At 38.2% G+C, this 17,463-nt stretch overlaps 1 protein-coding gene across 5 annotated transcripts in view; it reads left to right on the top strand.

Moving 5' to 3' along the window:
• The window catches only part of LOC132906909 (teneurin-m), a 657,480-nt gene that overhangs the window by 306,181 nt on the left and 333,836 nt on the right, over window positions 1–17,463 (top strand). For all 5 annotated transcript variants that reach the window (XM_060959519.1, XM_060959522.1, XM_060959521.1 and 2 more), the window contains exon 3: window positions 13,725–14,039. In XM_060959519.1, coding sequence (XP_060815502.1) covers window positions 13,725–14,039 — 315 coding nt within the window. The remainder of the gene's footprint in view (window positions 1–13,724; window positions 14,040–17,463) is intronic.

A 17,463-nucleotide genomic window follows, 5' to 3' on the forward strand; every position in this document is an offset into this window, starting at 1 on the left:
TATACTATATGCATTTTGTACATATGTACACTCTCAAATTTCCGAAAAATGTACGCGAACATCAGCAATCTAGTCGTCACCATTAACAAAATCTCAAAATATACCTAACTTTACTCAAAGCGCGTTCGTCCCTTTAAAAAATCAATTACTCATTCTATACAGGTTCTAATACATATTTTACATCATAAAATCACTTAAAAATCCAAAATCGATTTGAATGGATCACTGAAGCGTGACCTCCGACTAAATACACGCGAAGCGGAAATGGCTGAGCAAGCGCGGGTGGTTCAAACCTTGTGAGTTTGAAGAGGGCGTGCTTGTTTTTTAATCCGAGTCTCGGGATCGACCACATAGCGGAGAAGCTTATGAAAGCCGTGGCCAGGTTAAAACAAGCGAGTGGAGAGCGCTGTGCCTCTCTCTCTTGCGTATCCACGGGCCATCGATCACGCGTACACGAACACGGGGAGCACGACGATCGAGCAGAAATTTACGACGTAACGCGAAAATCGTTTCGCAGTTTGTCAGCCAGCCGAGCCTTCCGGTAGTTCATGGGTTCACGTGCTCCGTCGGCATAAAATATGAACCTGCCGTATGTAAAGAGTCATCGCGAGAGAGAACCAAATGTTCACAGCGTTTCGTCGCTCTTTACTTGTATACACTAGCCTTCAAAAGCATTCTCACGTTTTCTCTTCTTTTTCTGTTCATAATGCGTCACTTTAATTAATATCGTAAAAGATACAAACACGTGAAACTTCAGTAACTTTCTCTTTTGTCTGCATCGTAGTTATATTTGGTAGAATATGATAATTATTGAAGTGTAAGATAAATTTGTAATTATATAAAGTTACAATTCGTAATACGTTTTATAGTGTGTAATTCCCTATTTTTATCTTCAATTATTCTTATTAAAAAAAGATATATGTATTAGGTTGTCCGAAAAGTGTCTTTCTTCTACAGACATGATGTACCTTTATACAAACACGAAACAGTTTGATAGAACAAAATGGATCATACGTAATTCGATAAAATAATATAAAACGAACAATGTTGTGCATCCATTATTTCCTTATAAAAGAAAAGAAACTTTTCGGACGACCTAACATATACATGTGTATATAGCAATAAGTACACATGAAATCTGTAGCAACACTGATACTCCCTTCGGTTCTTGACTTTGGCGAAGTTATGCACAAAACGTTTGCACGCAGGGTTAATTAGCGTACGTAGATAACGAGCCGCTGAAAGATCGATCACCCGACTGTGGAACTACCGAGTACGCAGTTCATGTAACTTTTTCTTCGAGTAACTTTTGTCAGCGACCACTTACCGATTTGAATAAAGCTGCGAGTAAATATGCATAAAGTTACGTAACATGCTCGCCATAGGAAGTTCGCTTTAGTACACGTTCATGTGTAATAGGTCAGATCGTGTATTAGCATACTTTTACGATAAATAGAAACATCGATCTTCCTCAACCACCGCTCCAATCCATACTGTCTGCACACCGCTGAAATTTTTATCCGACTCGCGTCGAACATCGATATCTCGTTATTATTAGACTACTGAAAGAATCGTTTCCCAACTACCTTCTTCGACTATACTTTCAAAGTTACAAGAATTCCCCTTAAGAATATCGTAAAAGAGATACGAAAGAATTATTATTTATATCAATTGCTAGATTTTTATGCAAATTTGTATTTTTATAGGCGCAATTACAAAAGTAAGGCTTATTTAAAGATCTGCTTTATCTTAAAAATTAAAACGAGCGTAACGCACACGAAGATTTATATTATAATTTTCACGGAACAAATAACAAATTTATCGTAGGAATATTTATACTATAAAATACTATAAAATTTAGTACAACGAAAGTAAGTCAACTTCCTACGTACAATATTTTCTAATATCTATAATATTTTTATAAAAGGTTTCGCATATGTCGACATGCAGAATTCGTAGTTAAAGAATGTCCGTTCCAGTAGCTACGAGAACGTATTTTCTAGAAGTAACAGGGGAGAAAAGAAATCGAATACATCCGTTCATCGAGAACAGTAGATAGTTAGAAACGTACTTGCCTGACCGTTGACTTTAGATCGATATTCGAAGCACGCCTTACATAGCCGACGCTCATCCAGATGAGTGCCATACGATGCCATCGCAAGAAACCTATAATTTACTCTAAACACCCGTCAGCGGACGAACATCAAACGTTATTCCATACATGGCAACCTGTCGAAGATACGGATGACGTTTATGTTTTTCTTGAATCATAGTGAATTCTTTTCCCAAGCGACATCGTGCCTCTTTCGACTATTTTAATTTGTTAACCGAGTCATTCTTTAACGTTGGATAGGATTTAATGCGACGTAACTAACAACAAGTAAGATTCTAGAAACTTATGAAAGTGCCCGTAACACTTGAAATATTCTATGAATGTCATCGATGTACTTTTCTAGATAAATGTGTGGACGTGAAATCGCGTAGCGTCTAAGAACGTGACTCACCGGTTACCATTATGGATTTAGCATGTTCTCACGTATTTATGACGAATTAAACGATATTTCGTGGAAGAATAGTAAATGTGATTGTTATGCGCCGAGCGAGATTTTGAAATCATATGTAAGTAGGTACTTACGTAGGTACGCGTTTGGAGATCAGGGATTTGTTATCTTTCATAGAACCGCTTTGTAATATTTGAAACGTCGAGTGAAAGACTGATTTGAAATAATTCTATATGAAATGTTGCATCGTCAAATAAATGGCAATTAAAATGTCCTAATAATTTGTAAATAAACTGGCAGATATTTATGCAAATTTACATTCCTGTGAGCACAATTAAAGAAATAGAAGCTAAGAATTATAACGAATATTCTACTTTGAATATTTTATATATCTTTGTATATTACGTGCATTCTGTGCGTGTTTGCGATTTTAAATTCCCCATAAATGCATAAATTCCGCAGTGTACTCATAATATCCGCTATAGCCGTTGCAAGGAGGCAAAAAAAAGGACAAAGCATCGTAAAATTCGAAATTACGCCGTTCGTCTTTAATGCGACTTCGGTGGCGCCGAATTTTGCGCGATACTCGAGACGATCTCGCGAGAACGTGACGATGAAGTAGATAAACAAACTAGGTCGAAGCAATTGTGTGAATCACAGGAAATAGACACCCCGATGAAACGTCCTCTTGTAAAATCGAATCGTAAAAAGGCTGCGGAGGTATATGAATTAACGAGATTCCCGGCGCAGATGCGTTGTCTGTGATTTTTATGCCCGACGAATGCCAGATGCGATCGTAAAACAGTTCTCGGATATTTCAGAGAGTCACGGCTGGGACTTTGAATTTCCTGCTCAAGTGTCTGTCGAATGAGATAGAAATTACTGGCTTAGAAATTTTGATGATTATACTTGTTTTAAGTGAGCTTCTTTTTTATTTATACTCCTACATACAACATAAATATCCTTTTTTATCTTTAAGTCCATACGTAATGGAAGAAAAGACTGTAATAATAATGAAACATTATCTAATACGTTGTATCTGTGTCGACCAGGTTTTGAAAAAATGTCAAAGTAAGGATTTGTAGTGAATCGACAGCTTACTTACAGTTGTTTACACATTTGTAGGAAATTTAAATCTAAAAAAGCGTTTATAAAGATCTATAGGAAATTTTTATCCACTAAAATGCTCAAAATACGTACGATTTATAAAAATATATGGGATATGAGAGACAAATTTCTGTTTGAATTTCATCCCTTCGGTGATATTCGCCAAACGTAAATTTGCATAAACAATCGCAGTTTAATCAGGAATTTTACACTTCCTCGCTGCCATCAATAATTTTCCTCTATCCACCCTCTTTCTTATCGTCCATCCTTTTTCTAACCAACTCGATCGGCCCTTTTGAACGTTCCGGAACCGGTTCCAGAAATCCAAAGCTCGAGACGCGATGTCTCGAAGCAACGTGCATGAATGCAGTTAGGCGCCCTTCGAAGACGCGTAAGTCGCTAGAGATAATTGGCTGGTGGCCTGCGGCAAGTGCCATCGATTTGCACCACCTGCTCTCCCGCATTGCTGCGACCTACCATACATCCTAGTATTTATTCTCGATCTTGTTAAATGGTTCACGAGGCCGGTTTCCGTGAGAAAAATTGAAAACGACCAGCGATTGCGAACGAATAAGAGAGAAGAGACCGATAGAATGAAACGAACTGGTACAGAGAAACGCCAGACATCGTGTTTTCTTTCGATCCGGTGATTTCTGAAGTTTGCTCCGCGGATTATTTGTTTAAGGTCTGCGACGCGTGAAAATTCAGCGGATATTTTATTTTGAGAATGAATGTGGGGATTTGTTAAGGATTAGGAACGTTGTAAGATTTAATAATAGCAATAAAGAACAGTGACAAAGTAATTAATTTCTGTATTTAAAATCTGAGATGTTAAATTTCGATTTAACACTTCATCTATGTCATTTCGTTTAGGGATATTAAAATGATTAATATTGCGTAAATATAATCGTCATAATTGATAGCGTGGAAACAATACACTGTTGCGAAACCCATAAACTTGTAAATTTCAGAAAAGTTAAAAATAAGTTGAATTTTGGATTATTTACGTAATACGAATAAAGAGCAACGATATTCTATGTCGTCAGATTAACAACTTTCTTAATTTCTCATTGGGGAACTTGTAACATAGTTGGAAATTTTTTACAATGTTCCTGAATGTTTCACAAGTTAAACAATTTACCCATGAGGTGTCACTTTCGCGTTTTACAAGCTTGACCTCTCGCCGAGCTATTTGACTTTAAAACATAGTCATCTGACTAACCTGATACTGCCCTTTGAAATAGCTCCGCGTCAAGTATTCGTTGTATTTTTTCTTTTTCGCTAGGGGCTGCTACCGTGAAGACCGATTCTCACGGTTCCCTGGCTCTTATCTTCCCAAGCTTTTGTTTATCATCGAAGCGCGCGTAATCAGCTAATAGTTTTCATCAATATGCGAAAGAATAACGTTGTTAAAAGGATTTGTTCGTTCAAAAACTAAATTTAACATTTTACGCATTGTATGCGTATTGAATGCATTAAGACTTTTACATCCTGGGTCATCTAAAAAAAACGTCAGTTGTTATAACACGATTTCTTTTTAACGAAATTTCAGGAATTTTGTTGTTAAAAATCCTACATATTACGTTCGTTGACGTTTTATTGGAAATATCGTGATGCGGCCGTAATTGAAAGTCTATTGTCTACGCGAACGAACCAAATATTTCGTAAAAAAAATTTGTTCTTCCGAAATATAACCTGACTTAAATATAACGAAACCTAGATTTCCTATATAACTTGTTAATACGATCGTTTGCCTCGCGTTAATAAAATATATCGATTATCGAAGCTGTTGCGCAACTTTGTTGGTTAAAAATATTTCAATATATTTCTACATGCGCGCGATTTTTCAATGTTACGAAAGTACGACAGTTTCGGGCCAGCGAATGAATTGCAGCCGGCGAAAAAATTTTTCTCCAATAACAGAAACTTTCCCCTTTCCCTGATGTACGACCTAACTTCACATTTTCACCGTGTACGCATATCTATATGCATTAAGCTTATTTATCTCTTCTATTTTTCCTCTTTTTTCCAATGTATTATACACCGTGGTAGAAAAAAAATTCGTATTACAAGTTCGAAGAACAAGAAAAATCTCCCTGTTAGCTTTTTCAGTCATAAAATACAAGTATCTCGAAGTTGAACGAAGTTAACTTCGGGGTTTAAATTCTATGTAAGTCAAGAAGTTCGCGTGTATTCATAAAGTTGTAGCGTAAATGTCGTTCTAAGAATACTCTTAATGTGTGACTTTATATGTAATAGTTGTGGCCTGTAATAGTCATGTACACGCGTTTTATTGCCATCATGCAACCTACCATCGTGACATCGTGTTAAAGCCATCCGACACGCGTTTATAGATTGTTTATTAAACCATTTCTGGCTCGGAGATTTATCATCATTATATTAAAATAATGTCATCGATACTTACAGTTCTTTATTAAATTTTTTAAAAAAATATTCTCACATTCAAGTGCATAGTCTACGCGCGTATATGATGAACGACGATTGCTAAACAGCTGTACGACAAATATGCATAACGGACTGTCTTTCTCGATTGCTATAAAATCAATAATAGAGAGTATTAATCATTTAAACTCGACAATTGTATTCCCTTTTGGGTCCAAGAGCGTCTAATCATCGCGATCACAAGGGAGAATAGGTTCTCAATTCGGTGAAGATCGAAGCACGGGCACGCGCAACCGTTTCATTCGGTGAAACGCTATCATCGGAGCTAAGTCGATTAAGCCAAAGGCGATTCAAATGTTCTCTAGTCATGCTCGAGCGTTTCCGCGAGTATTCTAAAATGCCTTTATCCAATTTCCCGATGAAGGAAAACGTCTATTGTTCTATCCACGACGCGATCTTTTTAGATAGAATCTGATATAACGCGTGCACGAGAGTGGACGTAGCAGAACTCGTTTACCTCGTAACCCCGTCAAGTCGCAGCTATTCGCACGAGACACAGGAAAATCGATAGCTAACGCTTCGTGCTGTGTCGCTTCGTTGTACGCTCCACTGTTTCATGGGTCTACACCCTCGCTGCCAGACAAATACGGCATTAGATAATCAGGTGATACCGATATATCGTTATCGACTGCCACTATTATTTCATAGTGTCGTGAGAAACGGTGTGCAGGCACGTACAATGTGCGTCATTCGCCACGGTCGGCCATTCCCATTTTACCAAGTGATTTCAGGCATCGCGTCGCCACCACTTGCTAATAATCCCTGTACTAACTCCGGTACAAATAATTCTCGCTCGAATTACAAAAGTTTATGGTAACGTCGAAGGTAAGCGACAAGTATCGAGTCGATGCGTTATTGACGTTTTCAAAAATATCGAAATATGTTATCACCGATCGTTATGCACTTGTAGGTTTGTAGCGACACACGAGCTACAGGACAATTCAAATCGTGTTGTTGTTTTGCCTCGGAGTATCATATCGTTAGGAAACACGTAATGTAATAATAAATAAACTCCGGGCAAAACAACGTCGCCGCTACATGTAACCGTCACACGTGGACGAATTCCACCGACCAATGTAAATAAACAGACGCGAGCGTAAGAAAGTCAGTATCCACGGGTATCTACAAGTATCTATCAATTACCAACGAGTTATCAGCGAACAATTATACACTATCTTAGCGAATTTGTTAGTACGAGCGTCTTAGCAAATATTGTCTGTGTATTAATAAGTTGACTGCCACGACACCCGTATTCGGGTATCAGCAAAGTTTCTGGTCAGGCCGCGTCACCCACATTCGGGTGACGCTTATTTTACTTGCGAAGGATCGTCGTAGGTATTTGAAAAGATATTCCATAATAATAAAACTGTTGAATTGTTATAAAAATAATACGAAAATGGTTTATTAAAAAAATTATTTAGAATGTAAAACTTTAAAGCATTATATACATAACTGAGGTTGGTCGGGACAATTTGGACAATAAGTTGTTTTCTTTAAATTTTTTGTGTCTTTTTTCGGTCCATTCGACGTCTTTTATTTGTATGCGTGTCTAATGCTTCTTCCGGAATCATTTTTCCGAACGGCGATATTCTGCTGACTCCATCGAAGACAAGGACTTTTTGTATTTTCAGACAACCCTAATAATTTTGTAGCTAATAACTCTCTAAATATTCTAATATTTATATCCTTCCTTGTTACAATTTCGCAAACCGTCAAAGCGTTTTCAACAGAAATTCCCAGAAGAAGTTGGACGCCAAGTTTTCTGTACCATATGATTCATTTTCTAATTTTGGTGGCATAAGAAACCATTTGGTCGGAATAATCCATACCACACTTTCCTTCATTATATTCAACAACAGCTAGTGGTTTGAATATTGCGAACAAACTAAACGAGAGATCGTTCTTGAGACTACTACTTGAGCGACTCGCATTACTAAAATATCGATGGGAGTATCTAGCAGAGAACGCATGCGTGGCCTGACGGAGATTTCTTTGAAAACACGCGTGGCAATCAACGGGTTAATTTATTTAATTATTTTAAATACACTTGACGGTTTGCAACAGCGAGTTATCTCGTTATTCTAACTACCAATTCTCTACAGATTGATGCATCAGGAATGTCGTATCTCTGATGTTTGAATTTAGCGCGCCAATACCAGCTATTTAATTTCATAGCATCGTTGATCATTAATCGCATTAAAAAGGGAATATGTTACGTATCGTGTATGTAAGAATATTTCAAGACAAGTAGAACAACCGAATAAGTCTGTTGTTACGACCGTTCGCGGAGAGACGCGATCTTGAAGGAACGCGTCAGCGAGAGGCGTAAATTCTCGCTACGATTAGGCTAATCGACGCCGCGAACTGATCGCTCCCCGTGTTTCGTTTAGGATAACAGGGGTGATTCAATGAATGCACTTTATTCCACAGTTGTAGAATATAGATATATATATATATATTTGTATCTCAATAACACTATAACAACTTATACAGAACTTATAACAATAACTTATACAGAAAGTATTGATTCTAATCGTGGTTGAGGTTACGGATAATAGGTTCTAGCGAGATCGTGTGAAATACGAATGACTTGTATGAATGATGCGAAATGCTACTGATGCGACTGATGCGTTTGATTGTTCGAATGCTACTCAAGAGTTTTACTGTTCCGGGGCGATTTCTTTGTCTTTCGAGGAGACAACCCCCACCACCCCAGGATCACGCCACCGCACGCGCCAACGAACACGTAAAATCAAACCGATCCGAATCGAAGTCTCTGGAACTCGCGGCCAGACGGCAACAGTACGCTCGTCGATGCATTGTGTTGATATACGACATCGAATCACCTACCGCGGGCCGCCGGCGACGGTTAAAAACACGATATTAAAGGCGCGCCGCGACAATGTATAGACTTCTGCTTGCCAGCCTGCCCGCGACACGCGATCCGGCGGAGGAGAGTGCTACTCGACGTAACATCTGTAGTAAGTAGAAGTAAGTAGTAAGTAAGTAGAATAACCGAAAGTTAGTCTGGTGAGTTGATTAACGAGGATGAGCATATAAATTCGAAATACATTTGAAGTTGAGTAACCGGGAATTTGACGGTGCTAAAGAGGTTCCAAGTTAGCGGAATTTAACTTGGCCAGTCTGAACGAAGATTGTAACGTAATGTAAATCATCTTCAGAAGCGATGGTGATCGGAATTGACTTGTCCAGGAGCGTCGCACAGCGCTGCAATCGATAACAATCATTTCCGCGTTACGTTAACGAAATACTATTGTCCGTGACGCGTTAATGGAATTATAGATTCTCGCGTACGCGGCGCGTTGTTGCGGTATCATGGGAACGATGATGGAATTATGTGGGTTAACACAATCCACGTTCGAGGTTAGGAAGAAATTTACAAGCCTTCACGCACGTGCGCGCATAAGCGCTGGATATATGATCGCAGGAGTCTCTATGGTGGCCACAATATTCCCCCATGGTAATTCGATAATGTATTATGGATACGTGAAATTCGACGAGAATCTCCGTTGGTCGCGTAACAGGAAAATACAAAGTGTTTGGCCGGCGAGTATCCACATGGAAGAGATCGTTTCACGCCTCTTCTATGCTCACCTTCCCACGCTCTATTCCTTTGTTCACTTTGATTCTCTTCGTCCGATTCGAATTAAACGAATTCATTCTCGTACCGACCAGCCAATACATTTCTGGTTGTCGTTCGATTCAACTCGCAAAAGTTTGCTCGCTCAAACGGACCGAGACTTCTTCAATTTTGGGAAACGAGCTGAAACTATGTTTAGCTATATGGTGGTTAAGGAATGAAACGAGGTTGGGATATGTACATTATAGCGAAAGTTTGATAGGATGGGAGGAATTTATATAGTTTAGCCACTTGGTAGTTTCACTGCTGTTAACGCATTTGGTGCATAAAGATAATTAGTTAATAATAAGTAATGGTACCGATAAACGTTGTAACAAAGAACTTAGAAAGACAGAAAGAAAATGGGTAGTTTGTTAGAAGAAATATTGTTATTCGTTCAACTTGTTGGCTGCAAAATTAATAACTTTGGTAAAATAATTAGTGAGATTGAATAATAACCGTGAAAATAAAAGAGTCATTAACGTAAAACTGCATCCTTACGAACATAATACTACGTTATCTTCTAGTTCATAAAAGTTAAAAGCTTGCTCTTCCACCCTTGAATACGCCAAAGTTGATAGACATCAAAATAATATTATCCTATTATCCCATCCTATCTTATGAGATAAGATTGAAATACAGACTAAACGACATTAGCGATAGCTGGAACAAACTGTATTACAGGATTTCTTTATATAATCTGTATAAAAGCGAGTAGATGGTCCAAAAATTACGTTCCATTTACAATCTTTTCTCAGACAATTTACATTATTTGCTTCTGCTTTTATAACGTTAGTTGCGAAAGCGAATTCTCTTTACTTAAGTTCTACGATTCCGTAAAAGATAAAGAAATTGAAATATTTATATCGTTTCGAAATTTGCAACTTCCATGTATATTTTCAAATTAGTTTTGAACTTTGCCAATATAATTACCAAGTCGGGTCTCATAACAGCGTTGATGAAACTTCGAAATGTTTCGTATCGCACGTAATATGTTCCTGTAACGTGTCTACAAGTGTTCGAATACTTTCGCGAGCTTTCGTAAGATACATAAAAGGAAGGAAAAAGAAATAAAAAAAAAAAAGAAGAGAATAGCCGCGAACCATTGATTCGATCAACGGCAAGTTAACTCGGTCGACGGAGCAATAGATTGCATCCATTAACGTTGTGCGCGTCTAAACCTCGTTACAAAGGATGCCATTTCATGATCGTACCTCCTTTTAATAATGCCGCGTTGAAGTAGTGGAGAGGAGAGTCTCTTTCACGAGAAAGGTCGGCGGTAAAAAATTATTTGAAAACTCGCCGAGAGGTCGGGGGAGTCGCAAACTCGATGCATTACACGCAGACCATAATTAAATGTCGTGCAACTCATCACTGATGGACACACCTAATTTCATTCGCTGCCATAACTTCATTAATAATTTACATCCCTTTCAGCTTGCTTCGCTATCCTTTCCACGCCGTGGTAATTGTAGTTCAAAAGATTTTTCAGTATCGTTCGATAACGAAACTCAGCCAGCCGTGACTTCCTAATCTAAAAGAAAAGAAAAATTCAATCACCTTGACGGATTCTTCTTCTTCTCAGCACCTACAGATCTATCTTTAGTGATAGAGTTATGGACTCGCGTAAATTCGACTATAAATTCTGCACAGCGACTCGTGAAAGTTTTGAAATACTTCAATAAATTTTCAAGGATATACGAATATGTCCAATAGCACAGAAGACATAATTAAGTTTCTTCGTTGACGACGCGGTAACGTTCAATAAAGCCGGTGACACTTGGCTGCGGTAACGGGAGATATCTCACATTAAACATTAGAAGAGAACATCACACCGGCGGTGTCCACTTACCAAAGACATAGAAACGCTACATTAAGGCCCGGAGGGTTTTCCCCGAAAAGGTGGCAAAACAATTCTAACGTCACGCACACTTGGACAAACACAGAGGAACATGGGACTTCCGGCTCCTTTCAGCCAAGGGGAGACGGCCAAACGGAAAAATATTCTTTCTGAAGATTCTTCCATCATATGATGTCACCGTTTTCTCTTGCCTGAAGCTACAGTAGCTCACGAAAGTATTATCATAGAAAGTATAACATTTTGAAATTTCAGTGCCACTCTAATGAAATACGACTGTCATAATTATATCGGTAAAGTTGGAATAAAAACTAAAAATATATATATTTGGTACACCAATAATCGAATCATCATTAGAAGTTATTTAAATCTTCAAGAATTACTTTGCACTAAGAAGAATATTCTTTTTTAGAATTATTTTAATGGTATTAGGTAAACCAGAATAATTATCATTAAATTATTACAACCCTAGTCTTAGCCGCTAAAAGGCTTCCACAAGTGTTCGAATACTTTTGTAAGCAATTGTACGTTCGTAGACGAACTCTCCGCGAGATTTCTCGAACGTTTTTGTCGCGAAAACTTGGTTAGAGTGCTTGGTTAAATCTCGACAGAGAGAAGACTAATTGATCCCATGGGTGACCACGAGTTGTCATCGTATCTCAAAACGGAACAGATGTTGTTAGGTGGCGAGGGAACAGGAAAACCAGTTTTTAGGTCGTCGTAAAGGAAAAGAGAAAAGAAAGTGAGGAAAGTGACGGCGATGTCTTGTCACGGGCAAGCGTTTGGGATAAATCGCGCGAAAACTATGATCGATGCCTTTAACCTTTGACTCTGCTCCTCCACGAGCCACTGCATCAACCAACCGTGTTATCGAGATATCGATATCCACGCTTTTCTTTCGCTATCTTTAGCTTTCCTCCATCGATCCAACTTTGCCTGGGGGAACTTGGTGATGGGATCAAGTTCAATATGTACACCGCCGTTCTTATGCAGACTACGGATGTTTGTGCAATTTCACATTTTTACAATCATAACTAAAGTAAGGGAACCTAACTAGAATACTGTTGTTAATAGCTTAATGATACAAACGAATTAAAAGATCGCATTGGTCAAAATTTAAGTGGCACTAAAGTAAACAAAAATTAAAAGTTGTTGTAGGGATTGTACAAAACAATTTCAAAATATGTACTGCATGTATGTTGCCGTGGAAATGTAAAGGGAATCTCATCAAATGAAATTCATCAATTACAAATAAACTTTGTAAAGAATTTACGTTGTACAAAAGTTGTTCGTATTCTTTCTCACATATCATCTGTTAAAATTTCTTAGATTTTAATTGTGTCAACAGAATCGAATTGTTGCATAAATGAAACAATCGCACGCCTTATCGTGTTTGTTAATAAATAAGCTCGCAATAAAAGAGAATCATATTAATCTGTAATGTAATAAATCCCTAGTCTCTGCGTCGTGAATAGAATATCGTTTTAATCCACACTCTCATGGTTTCTTTCATTCACAAAATTATGATATAAATATCATGAATACCGCGTATTAATCGAATACCAAAATAGTGTAATAAAATTCCAGACAAGAATTCAATAACCCGGCAGGGAGAACGCTTTAATCGCTCCATTTTTGTTGTGAAACTCTCCTACACAGCTGGATATTAATTGCCTAATAAAAGCAACGTTCCATAAAAAATTTTTATTAAATAAATGGCTAATAGGATACGTACGGTGGAAAATAATTTTTCTATAATAAATCTTTCCTAAGTTCAGACAACATATATACTTCGACTAAGAAAGGAAAAATAATACGTCCATTAAAAAGTTAAGTATAATTCTAGGATTAACCAAAACTACATTAACAACGGGTTACTAGTAACGCAACTAACATATAAAACATCTACATCGTAATAAGATTATCTTGTAAACTAAACAGATAAAAACACACAAAATTATCGTAACATCCAAAACGAAAGGATCCATCAAGAGTTTGAGTGACTTAATCGTTCAGCAAACGACAAGCCCAGATCCCGAAAACGAGGGGTTAACACCCTCTTTTTCGTGGTAGCTACAATGTCAACGTTAATACAAACGCACGTAGTCGACTCGACATGGATGTTTACGTAGAACATTTTTAACGATTGTTGCAGGGAAGGGACGGCTCTACCCGGCCTACAGTTTGAGCGGCAGTGAGGGTGAGGAAAATTCGCCAAGCCTGCGAGGTCGTGCTCCCGCCTACCCTCAAAATAATCACCAGACCACGCAATCACACCTGAATCACTACAACGCCAGTCAGCATAAACAACGTGCCTATCAACAGCAACAGCAGCATCCCTTGTATCATATGCCCAGCACTGGTGCTGGACTTAGCGACACACCAACTTCCGGTAACGCGTCCGACGAAACTCTCACCGACAGTGACCTGATCACTGTTGCCCGTGACTCTGCTCTGCTCGTTCATAACGGTGAGTAACATTATTTGTCCCTTCATTCCTTCAAATAAAATAATTAAATTAGCATTAGTTAATTGAAGAGGAACATAAGCGTTACATAACGAAAACAGAAAGGAGGATGAAAATTATAATGTGAAATAATTAGGTCTTTGATTTTATTTGTTGTTGCTTTGTTTAATATATTTATAGGGATTTTAGGAAAATCAGTCACTTTGACTGGCTTGATACTTCTAGCGCTAAGAATCTCAAGCTTACAACGCACATTCTTAGCATAGTCGAAACATTTTATAATCCCAAGTAAACTGAACACGCGTGAAGCTTATCAGAAACGTATCTTTTCGTAACGTTCCCACGCAGTAACTCTATTTCCTATCCGATGGTATATCTATTGCATACATCACATTATTTGTTCCTCGTCTTCCATCGTGTAACAACATTCTTAAACGAAGTTGTCGTGTGAGTTTCGCGCTAAATGGTCCGATTGACTCGTCTTCCACGTGATAAATACCTTTCACGAGCAACTGTCCAGCAAAGACTTCGAATCCAGAGAGTTTCCAGGTGTTATACGAGACGAAGCTGGCGCAGGTTGGAGTAGACGTGGCTGTACCACGCTCGGTATACCTTCGAAGCGATACGTCATCCGTGACAAGCCGGTGTGCCGATAACCTCCGTCTCCGACAAACCCCCGTGTGTGGCCTCACACCTCATCGCGGCAACGACCATCCATCATGTTTGAGTAATGTAGGGACACGATTTCACGTTATTGCAAATGACCGACTCCGTCTACGTAGCAACGTACCTCTACTTCAGACCGATTACCATCCAAGAAACTGACCCTTTATTAGAGGCCATTATCGATCGCGCCCTGTGGCCCTGATTCTTAGCTACGAGGTCATCCACGTTCAAGGTGCATCATAATGTATTAGGTTGTTCGAAGAGTTTCTAACGAAACTTAAAGAAAGTTAATTTTGATAATTTAATTTTATAGAAGCAGAACGTTATTAGTAGACTGCCAATGTTTATGAGGTTTCAGTGAAATTCAAGTGAAAGCTAAATAGAAATTTGTTTCACTCGTTAATCATTATAGCAACCGCTTCACTTGCCATACTCTACATATTCATTTTTTATTTCTTCGTGGAAGCGAAGGACGAGTGATCGAAGACGTTATATCGTTGTTAATCCAAGCAGTTCGATACACTTGGTGTAACCATGAAGCGCACCCTCTCGCGCATGACACGTTGCTTTCCACTGTCATGCTAATCCCTTGCAGGCGTAATTGCCGATTTATGCGCGGGAACATTGGTCTCGGAGCATAATGCGTACACAATGTGTCCTGGGGGTTTGGGATTACTTATCCCATGAAGAAGGAAATCGCGCTGGTTTGATGGATGATGGAACCTTACGATCCCAATGTCTCGTCACTTTCTCATGAAACGTGGACGTACTTACTTAGTATAGAGTAGTCATGCTAGTGGAACGAAATTCGCCAGAAGCTCTTTATTTCCCTGGTTTCTGCACGAGGCTAGAGACAGAGTCATTGTGATTCAGCTGAAATCTTAATGGAGTATCGAGAACCGTGGAGGAACGTCTATTATGAACTCGCCTGTTTCCCATTACGGTCAATAAAAGGGGAGATTCAAAGCACATTTTTTTGCACCGCAGAGTGAGGCTAGAAGAAGACGAGGAAAAAGAAAGAGAGAGAGAAAGGGAGGAAGGTTTACTAGGTACGCTGACGTGATTTTAGTCCGCGATCCATTCTCCGCAACGCGACGCGGGGAACACTTCCATTTAGATGCTCATCTCGCGGAAAAGATTTCACGAGGATATATTACCGTGACGTTATGTCTCCTTTCGTTCGAGGAAACCGGAACGAGATGCTATCTTTGAAATAAACGATCACGGTTAAATGCTTTGCTTGCAATACGAACCATTAACGCGCATCCACGCTAATATCCTGCCTCTGGTACGAGATGCAAGCAGCGACGGGATGTCTTCCTCTAATTAATTTAAGACAGACACTGGTTACAATATGCTCGCGTCGATGTGAATTCGAGTAATTTCTTAAAATACTCTGCAATCGTCAAGTACAGTCCAAATAAAATATTTCGACGTTCGAATAATCGTGTAACTCCAGTTAAATAATATCGAGTTAAAAAATCGTATTAATACAATATTTAGAAATATTAATAAATTTAATGAACTATAATGAATTCTATTAATGAATTGAATTGAAATGAAACTATTAATGAATTCTAAAACAATATCAAATTTAATAGAATATTTCGATTAGTAAGTAATGATTCCCAAATTACATTTTTCTATGCCCCCCGAATAAAAAATCATTGAGTCTACCAAAGAACGATATAAAGGAAGCTCGAGAAATTAAGAATTGATTAGCAAGCAAGTTTGTAAGATGTTCAATAAACGATAAAAGAATGAAATTTTAATGGAATATAGGCGGAGTGAGGATTTCAATTTAACATTGAACCGGCTGTTTCGTATCTATCTATAAATCTACACGCCTAGAGAATCTACGACATGTTTACTTACCAATGTTAATACGGACCACAGTAGCAGCGTTATCCGTGGCAAGTATTGCTACTAGCTGGGACCTCGTAGATTACTGCTTGTTCCGTTATTGTAAGGTATGTAATTACTACACCCACTATCATCAGCGTGTGTATAATTACTACATGCACTATCATCAATGGATATCTAATTTCTACACGTACCCTTGCCAGTGGGTGTGAAATTACTAGATGTACGATCCAACCTGCCCCTCTCAACTAATACGTGTACTGTGGATTGTACAGTTGTGAAATATACTTCTTACAATGAAAGTTAACGACGCATCAGAGACCTTTCGATGTTCAAACGATCATCTGATTCCCGTCAAATGGTTTTGACTTTATGTATCAGCATAGTTTGCCAAGCATTGGATTTTCTAACGTTATTAGTATAAAGTAAAGATAAAACTGTTATTTCAGCGATATTACTTCTTATTATATAATCCATACGACGCACCATGTGCGTCAATACCAGGCAAAGTGTTAAATAATACTTTAGTTTTTGGAACAGCTTTTTAGAACTTTTTACACATCTCTTATTTCCAAGGGTGTCGGAAGGTTTTAAATGCTTTATGTGCAACTTGTTGCTTCGTTTGGAATAATCTCCTACCTACTATAAGACGAAAATTCGACGATTTATTTCGGTCTGGTAACGAAAGGAAATTTAAATATGGATTTGCAAATAATACTACTAATGATATTTATGTGAATAATTTGAAACAAAGAAATTTCCAAACCATTTGATGAAGCAAATATAATATTTGTGTGTTACTAAAAATTAGAACTATTATCACAGATAGTAAAATCATACGATTCAACGATGAGCAATTATTTAAATTCTGCGTGTAACTTTTGTAAATGTATAGCCT

Source organism: Bombus pascuorum, chromosome 5 (assembly GCF_905332965.1).
Source record: "Bombus pascuorum chromosome 5, iyBomPasc1.1, whole genome shotgun sequence".
Classification (NCBI taxonomy): domain Eukaryota; kingdom Metazoa; phylum Arthropoda; class Insecta; order Hymenoptera; family Apidae; genus Bombus; species Bombus pascuorum.